The sequence below is a fragment of the Phalaenopsis equestris genome, unplaced genomic scaffold (assembly GCF_001263595.1).
Source record: "Phalaenopsis equestris unplaced genomic scaffold, ASM126359v1 Scaffold000095, whole genome shotgun sequence".
Lineage (NCBI taxonomy): Eukaryota > Viridiplantae > Streptophyta > Magnoliopsida > Asparagales > Orchidaceae > Phalaenopsis > Phalaenopsis equestris.
The window spans coordinates 407,034-416,536 of NW_018164537.1; the positions used below are offsets into that span (position 1 = coordinate 407,034).

The 9,503-nt window shown below is 34.1% G+C and overlaps 1 protein-coding gene across 3 annotated transcripts in view; it reads right to left on the bottom strand.

Moving 5' to 3' along the window:
- LOC110020375 (transportin MOS14) overlaps positions 1-9,088 on the bottom strand; it is a 63,551-nt gene extending 54,463 nt beyond the window's left edge. The window contains exons 1-3 of one of the 3 annotated variants that reach the window (XM_020718456.1): positions 8,879-9,088; positions 4,519-4,596; positions 4,348-4,410 (exon numbers count right to left, since the gene is read on the bottom strand). In XM_020718456.1, coding sequence (XP_020574115.1) covers positions 4,348-4,410; positions 4,519-4,596; positions 8,879-9,001 — 264 coding nt within the window. In that variant the 5' untranslated portion in view covers positions 9,002-9,088. Of the gene's footprint in view, positions 1-4,347; positions 4,411-4,518; positions 4,597-8,878 lie in introns of those variants that run through there. The other 2 variants (XM_020718457.1, XM_020718458.1) reach the window with 2 other exon arrangements.
- Positions 9,089-9,503: the final 415 nt, after the last annotated feature.

Here is a 9,503-nt window from a genome sequence, read left to right on the forward strand (position 1 = left end):
TTTTTCTTTGTTTGGTATGTTTTGGGATATTTGATGATGGAATAATTTCTAATAGCAATATGATAATTGGGCTGAGAAATTAGCTCGATGATTGTCAATCCCTTGAAAATAAAAATCGGATTTTAGCTCAGATAGAAATCAGCTCAAAACAAACGAGCTAAACAATGAGCAAATTTTAAAAATCAATATATCAAACCAGAGGAAAATCGGATCATTTGGCCCGCAATCAGAACAAAATTATTTATTTATTTATATGCAATTCGGCGGATGGTGGAATCCCCCGTGAATCGGTAAAAGATATATTTCATAACTATAATGATCTAATCCCTCAATCATAGCCCTACAAGTCCCAATATCGTGTGTCTCAACTCTCATCTCATTATGGTGCCCTAGTTTCAAAATCCCTAGGTCAAGAATCTCACCTACGGCCTTACACCTTCAGAGTCCGGCCTCACACGTCTTCATGTCATTGCTTCTTAGCTTGTTGCGAGTTCTGCCTGTGAAGAGGAGAAGCCTTGCTTAGACGCTCTCTACTTCTCTTTCACTTACTCTGGTGCTCAGTGCTCCCTACATTCACTCTATCGACTTGTGAGTTGGTAACCTAATTAATAACTGGTAAGTTGGTTTCTTCCATATTAACCATAGTCCCCAAAAGTCCTAAGGCATGTTGTTGCTCTCTCTCGCCAAGAGCAACGCTCCCTGACACTTTCCTCCACTGGTCATTCCCCACACCTGGGCTTTGAGCTGGCGCGTGGCCACCTTGTTGTCCTCTTGAATTTTGGCTATACTTCTGCTTGAAGTTGCGGTTTGTTTTTTGTCATTTTATTGAAGCTTTGAAGTGGGAGAGGAAGGATCAAAGGCGCAAACAACAATTATATTACATTCTTTACTTGCTAAATTGTTTAGTTTTTCATAAATAATTTCAGAATGTGTCACATGCAGTTCTTCTCTATATTTCTTATCTACTCGCAATTTTGCTCTTCGGTCTTTGAATAAGTTGTCTTCTTTGCTCTCGAATTTCATTTTAAATTTGGGCCTGTTTATATTGTTTGATTGGCATTAGTGTAGTCTTCTTCTTGGTGAAGACATCAGCGACTTGGAGATGAGTTAGAATATCGATCAAGTGAATTATAACACCATTAACCTTTTAAGAGATAAAATATCTATTAATCTCAATGTTTTGGTCCTGTCAAGATGCATAGGATTTTTAGGGCCCGTTTGGGGCAGCTTATTTGGTGTGGTGAGTTTTGAAAATGCACCCAGGCTCATTTGGGTAAACTATGTTTTGACAGCTTTTTCAAAACCACTTAAATCTGCGTTTTCAAACAGTTCCTGGCTAGGTGCGGTGACAGCTTTCTAATTACGGTCTGACTTTTCCAAAACAAAAATTATAGTTGCCACCGCAGTTTTTTAATAAGCAGATTATTTTTTAGCAGTTTTTTAATAAGTTGTTGTCCCCCCAAACAAACCCTTAGTAATACTAATGACAGCTTGGTTATCACAGAATATCTCTATGTGATTGGCTGGAAAAAATCATTCGGTAACTTTTGGATCCATATTTCTTCACAAATTTCTGAAACAGGTGGCTAACACTAATATTTTGCACTATTTTTAGAAATCACTGCTTGTTTCTTGCTCCTCCATGAGACTTTACTAGATGTGAATCTTCTATCAATGAGTTCTCCTGGCCATCTAGTATTAGTGTAAATATTTACATCCATATTATCTGACTTTTTAAACAAAAACCTTTTGCCATAGGTCTTCTTAGGAAACCCCAATATTTTGTAATTCATCTCTAGATGTTTTTCATTTGAACTAGTCATTTGTTGACTTACAATTCTGACAGAATAAATGATATTAGATATAGTGTGTGACAAGTAGATAAGCTTTCCTGCCAATCTCTGGTATCTGCCTTTTTCCACTAATGTCTTTTATCCCCCGAACGCAACTATTTGTTGAATTTCATAAGAGTCTCGACAGGTTTACAACCCAACATCCCTGTCTCTTTTAATAGGCCTCGGATTTTTTTTTTTTTGATATCACAATTCCTAACTTGGAACTAGCCACTTAAATGCCAATAAAATATCTCATAGCTCCTAGATTCTTAATTTTAAATTTTGCAGCGGGAATCTCCTTAAACTTCTAAATTTTTTGTCATTATCTCATGTCGAAATCATATCATCTATATAGACAATAAGTATAGCTTTCTTATCTTAATGTGTCTGTCTTATGAATAGTGTATGAACAGCTTGACATTGGATGTACCCATCAAATTTCATAATATTGGCAAACTTGTCAAACCAAGTTCATGGAAATTGTTTGAGGCCATAGAGTAGCTTTCTTAGTTTACAAACCAGATGTTTATTCGAGTCATTTCCAACACTGTCAAGATCTCTATATTCGAGCCATTTCCAACACTGTCAAGATCTTTATTCAAAAAGGCGTTCTTGATATCAAGTTGATACAGTTCCCACTCTTTATTCACTGCCTATAAAAGAACTCTTACTGTATTTAGCTTGATCACAGGCGTAAAGGTATCTTGATAATTTATCCCGTAAGATTGAGTGAGAACATTGGCCACCACCTATACATACTTACATTTATACATATATATACATCTAGACACAGATGTGTATATATCTATATCTACACACACACGCACACACACACACATAAAAGGTGTTCATCATAAAGGTGTGATATTGAGAGATCATCCATTGTATGAAAAATAATTAGTTACAAAGGCGTGATATGCCAAAATTTTCGATTGAGAAGCAAAGACTATAATTACCGCCACGAAAATATCACAATTTTATCAAAATCAATTATTCTTGAGTAAACCTTGAAATTAATAGTGCAATAAGAATGAAACTTATACAATTATGTTTATCTTGAACAATACAAGAATCAGATTCCATAATGCATTTTCCAATCAAATGATATTTATGATAATGGTAAGTATGTTGTTGGTGGAGACTGGGTAGTAGAGATAGAGTTGTGTGAAAGTATTTTGAATCAATTAATGCATAATAGATCCCATTAGGTTATTTGTGAGTGTTGTTTAAGCATATAATGGTAATATTTATCTACTAGTTGCAATGAATAACAGTCTATATTTTTTTCATGATTGTAGAAGACAAACTTTTCAAGCAATAAAAACTTGAGAGGAGCTATGTTATCTCTTTAATTAATTTTGGATCCGTTTTTTATGTGATATTTGATAGATGTGTTATTGATCGTGTAAAGCATGGTATGGAGGATATGTAATCATAATAAAGTCAAAAGGAAAATCTGGTCCCTATGTTTTTGTCAGATTATGTTATTAAGAATTTATTGTGAAAGATTTATTATGTTAACTTGTTGATGTACTTTGGAATATTTATGCTTCATCCAACTGTCCTTCTAACTTCTATAGCATATACAAAATGATAAAATAAAAAAAATAAAAAATCTTTTGCATTAGAAACTATGGCTCAACTGTAGATCTTCCTTATAAAAAACATTAAATTTCAACAACTTCTACCAATAGTTTTTCCAACAATGATTTCAACCTGACATTTCAAATAGCAACAATTGTACCTAAAGAAGCTAAGACTGCTAAAATATTTAACTATAGCAACCTAGGGCAAGATCGAAGCCACGATAAACCTTTAACCAATGTATTTTTATAGAGTTCAAGATACTTCATATGATCCATTCCATATGATACCTAAACACAAAAATAAAAGTACATGACAATTTGACATCATGGTAAAATGAATGTATAGGAATTGATCTTTGCTCATTTTTCATATAAAAATGACACCCAAGACAAGATGGTGCTCAAATGCATTGGAGGCTTGATAAACTATACTTTTCTAAACACCAATTGATTTCATAGTCTTTTCACCAATTACTATTCTTGTCAACCATGCCAAAATTTTATTTAAGTTGCCTTTAAGAAAATAGCTCTACCTTAGGTAGGGAATGAGAAGCAGATGCCCCAAACCCCAAGCATGCCTCTTCCGCAAGTTTAAGATATGGAGCAGTTCATCAATCTTTACAAGAATATTTGCAACTAATGAAGCTACACTACATCAAGCAAATGCTCTTGGGCTCTTGAAATGATATATTGGCATGGAACAATATGATTGACTATTTAGAACAGAAGCAAAATATTAAAATTCAGAAAATTTATAATCATAGTTAAGTAAGGCATGAAGAGCATGAGGTATAGAACTATGACCAATGAGAATTAACAAGTGTAGAATTTCATTACGAATGAACTACATAAACAAACAAATTAATAAGATGAAAAGTCATCCCAAAATCCAAAGCTTAATAATCTTAATATCTATAAAAACTTACATATAAAGAGTCTCGTAAAGGCTGAAATGCTTCTAAAGGTAACTCCTCAAAATCACGTTGTACCTACCATGAAAAACAATCCAAAAAAAAAAAAAACTCAGCAAACATCTAAAGGCATGATGAGTTAAAGTGTGAAGAAGCATGCACATTCTCTTCGAAAGTTGAGACCACCTTGCTTCTGAGTGTTTGGGAACAGAAAATGAGCGTCTCTAAATTGCTGCTGGCATCATGGAGTAAATTATCAGAAACCTACATGATATTGCAGTCAAATTCTACAGTGCATAAATACAACTTTAATTTTTAGATATGATACCATACATGGTTTTGCAGATATTAAGAAAATGAAAACAGTTATAAAATAAAGCCAAAATAAAAGTAAAGCACTACAATGAAGTATTGCTTTAAGAAATTAGTAGAGATATCTAAATATTTCATATTAAATGGTAGTTATGAATTGTTCATTTTTAACAAGAAAATTAGTATTAAAAAGCTTTCACCGCAACTATATGCTTTAAAATAATCACCCAAATAATTGAACTGCTATTTGTATGTTATGTTTGAGTTTCTTCTATTATTTTGAAGTCAGTAAGAGTTTGTATGCGCATGATATGATGCAACTAAGCTATGTCGGTTTGTATTGTACTTTATCCCAATGGTGCTGGTCAGGAAGCTCCCTAGATGTTGATTATTGCGGCTATTTCTCCAAATTCAACTTCATCTACAAATCTTAAGTACATCAGCAACAAGTCCTTATCAACTTCTTTTCAATTTTTGGTGGCACTAACTGCAACAATTCCTTTGTTCCATTTTCATATGGCTTTACCATTTTTTTTTCCTAAAACATCTGCAGTTGATTCTTCGATTTGTCTTCTATTTCTGTTATGAAATTTCTAGCTTACAATGTTCTTAACAAATCATTTTCTTAACCAGTGAATAATCGGCAAAATTTAAGCTATCGCAAAGAGAAAACTGTTTATTTGCTTTGTAATAATAAATAAAATTTATGGGGTTAGTATAAAACTCAATATTATCAGTGTTTGGATATGATATGATTTACAGTAGGATATATAATTCCTTCTACTTTAGGAATCTAAATCATTAGTCAAGTAGGAGAGCTAAAGGTTTTCATAAGTTATGCCCTTATACAAGCATGATGCTTTCTTCCAAGCACAAAATTTATGGGGCTAGTATAAAACTCAATATTATCAGTGTTTGGATATGATATGATTTACAGTAGGATATATAATTCCTTCTACTTTAGGAATCTAAATCATTAGTCAAGTAGGAGAGCTAAAGGTTTTCATAAGTTATGCCCTTATACAAGCATGATGCTTTCTTCCTTGCTTCCTTATGTATTTCTCCTATTGGTTTAGATTCTGATCGCATTTGGTCAAATTTGATACAATCTAAATTTCTTTTAATTGTAAAAGATTTCGAACATATGAATGATCGTTAATTTTCAATCATTAATTATATTAGAATATCGTTAATCTATCATCAGAATTGGAATTCAATGTTTTCAATTTCCATTGAATGAAGGGATTGTGTAAGATTACTAACTCATGCACGATAAAAATTGCATTGTAACTGTGTTATTTAGCTACATCAAATGCCAAATTGCATTCTCAATTAACATTAGAAACATTAGACCCTAAGACATCCTACAACACTATAATTCGAATGACCAAGTGTACTTAACCAATACATAAACCAATTTTAGTGCAAGAAACATATTTACATATTTTTTTATGGATAACATGTGTAGCAAACTACAATAAATAGGTCTGGAGTTTCATTAATTTTTTGGATCCACAAAACATCCGAAATAAATAACATTGCTTCAAAGCGGGCAAGTTAAAAAATGTGATATCCATAAAATTAATCAAAAGGTTCACATGTCAAACTTTTAAAATAATTGGCACAAAATCAACTTTTTAAGAGCAATTAGCACAAACAAACAATAGAAAGAGTGAAGAGTGTAAATTTAGTAAATTTATTATCATTTGCTAAATAGTATGCAACTTTTAGTTTTGAATGAAGCTCTGTTTAGCATAAATTTCTAAAAAGTCCCAATGATATTCAAACCTATAAAATAATAAATTGAACTTTAATCTTTAAATATGTTACCAAGGCACATGCAATAGAGCCACAGCAAACAAGCGATAATTGGCTTCAAGCAATTAGCTGATTCCTAACCATAACCAACAATACCACAAGGGCACAACACACCAATATCGATAGACCCTGAACCTCAACATTTTCCGATCATCACATCATTTGGCATGAATACAAAGCAAATGTTATAAACAATGAATACCAAGAAAAATTCATTTAGAGTGTCAAACGCATAGTACTTTCTATTTCCTTCTCAATAAAGAACATAGACCTACATAGCGTGCAGTGCAACATCCTTAAACCACAAAAGGCAAAACGCTTGATAATAATTTAAGAAAAGAAACAACCAATGGACGTTAAGACGATCTAATTTTATGTACAAAAACTTTCTTAAGCACGCCACTCACTCACCCCCTCTAAATCCCTTAATGAGTATAGTTGAAGCGCGAGCTTCCCCGGATCGCGGCATTGTAGTTTCTACAGTGCTGCGAATGCATTACTGTAGTAGCTACAGTAACCGCGGTCCAACCCTTCCCCCCCTTTTCTGTCATTTTCCCGCCTAATATTTCTTTTCTTTTCTATGGAATCCCCTATTATAAATCCTTGCATGTTATTACTTCCTATTTACTCTATTTTCTAATTGAAAGCATTGCCTAATATAAGTTCTAATCACCCTTATATATATAGGAGCTATTTTTGCTTAGGAAATGCCTTTTTTTATGATTGTTTATTTTAGTTACTGCTCTTGAGGCGTTCTTCCCCTCCGAGGTTTGTACCCAGCGGCAAGAAGGTGCTCCAGCTGTAACTCGTTCAAGGTGGTGACTATCTCCAAGGGTTCAATTGGTGCTCCAGTTGTAGCTCGACCCCCAAGAGACATTTTATCTTTCCACAACCCTCCGACCCTCTTCCTACTGTAGGCCGCCCCATCCTACCACCTGCCAGCTTGATGCCCGCACTGTCGAACTCCCTCCAAACCTTCCAAAACCTGTCATAAGCCCTCCCAACCCATCCAGACCTGACTGCAACTCTCCCATATGCAACCCTTCCAAGACTTCCCTCGTCTTGCTGTAGCCGTCTCCAGCTCTTCCCAATGCTGCAGCATCCTGTCCCAAGCAACCCAGCAAGCCCAGCAGCTGTCGCAACCACTCCATCAGTTACCTGTTGTCGTAACTCTTATTGGAGTCTATGTTGTGTTTATGTTTGTGTTGTTGTTATTTTACATTTTTAAGTGTCGTGTCTATAATCATTTCAATTTCAGCAACAATATTTATTTTTCGTTGTGGTTTGAGTTTCCTCTGGTATCAATGATTGCATAAAACATATTCTTTCTAGCAATAAAATCATATTTCCCCCGTTCTTTGGGTTGTTTGGTAGCAATTTGTATCCAAGATGTATCCAAACTTTAACAGGAATCTTGCCAAACATTTGCCATCCCTTAAATTTTACCATTCCATGAAATACAATTTTCAACCAATTTTTGCTATAATGTGGATTTGCTAAATCCTATTGAACCATGAATTTACCATATTTTAGCTTTATGTGGACATTTCTAAAGCACGAACCTCTTCTACCTCGAGACACTACCTTGGCCACATGTCTGTGCGAGCCCTTACCATTCTCAAGTACTCCCAAATCTAGTACTTTTCTCCTTTAATATCCAAATTTCTGACTTTAACGCTCTCCAATATGTTCATTTCTGTCTTATAATCGGCACCTCCTTCTTTATAATACTTACTCAGTTTCCTAGTATGCATTTGATCATGTACGACCCAAAAACTTCTTGAATCATCCTATCCCTAATATCAGCACCACATCATACTAGATAGGAGAATTACAATAAAAAACTTCATTTGAAATACTAACTATTATTATTATACATATATATTGTCTTTTTAATGATTTTTCTCGCGAGTTGAGGCTGCACAACAAAATCTGTGAATCCTGCTAAGTTCCCAACTAAATCTTATATTTAGTTAAATCCTAAGAAATAGCAATCAAATAGTTTACTGGAATTTAGCCAATTTCAAAAGCTATTAAGCCAAAGAGTTTTCAGGATTCAAACACCGAAAAATATACCAAACTCAGCCTTCCAAGATTTGCTAAATTACACTAGAGTTAAATCATGCTTGTGGCCAAACAGCTACTCCTCTCCCGCTCAGCTCCTCGCATCAATCGATCCTCCCGATCCCCCATCCCATATCTTACAAACGGTTCCAGATAAAAGATTTAATAATACCGACAAACACAAACACTTGCCAAAAATAAACAATGCCTTTAACCTCCCAAAATCGAACACAGGTAGCCAAAAATTTCAAGGAAAATACACTGAAAACACCGATTCGAAGAAAATCTAAGAGCTAGAAAATGTGGATAAGAACCATGACTGCAGGAAGAAGAGGAGAAACCGATCACTCACCTGCCAGGCATCAATGGTGTGCTGAAAATCTTGAAGCCATCGATCGGCCTGGGCCCGGACGGCGTCGTCTGGATGGTGGTAGAGTACATTCAGCGCCTCCTTCACGGTGTTCTGAAGCTCCATGGCCTACTGAGACGACCGACGAAGGCTTGCAATAGGTTTTTCGCGAGTCGGACGATTTCTCTACAAAATTTACATAGATGCCGCACAATTTCTATCTATTTACTATTTGAATATCTATTAACTCAATTTTAATATTTACATTTATAATAGATAATTAGATATGCATATATATAATAATGTATATAAACATAAAAATTTAAATATGAATTATGTGATATGCCGTCCCATTTCTCTTTATAACATGCAACTGATTACTCAATTTTGAGAAATTTGTGTTTGTTAATGAGTAGAACATGAACAAATATTTCGAACTTAATTTTTAGACAGCCTAAACCCTAAATAAGAACACATTTATTTGATCCTATTGGGGTCAGTATGGCTCCATAAAGAAAAAAATAAGTAGATGAATAAATAGAGATATAAAAAAAATTGGTTAAGATCATTTAGACAATGAATATTATATTATTTTAATTGAAGTAAAATTCATAGGTATTTGAAATTA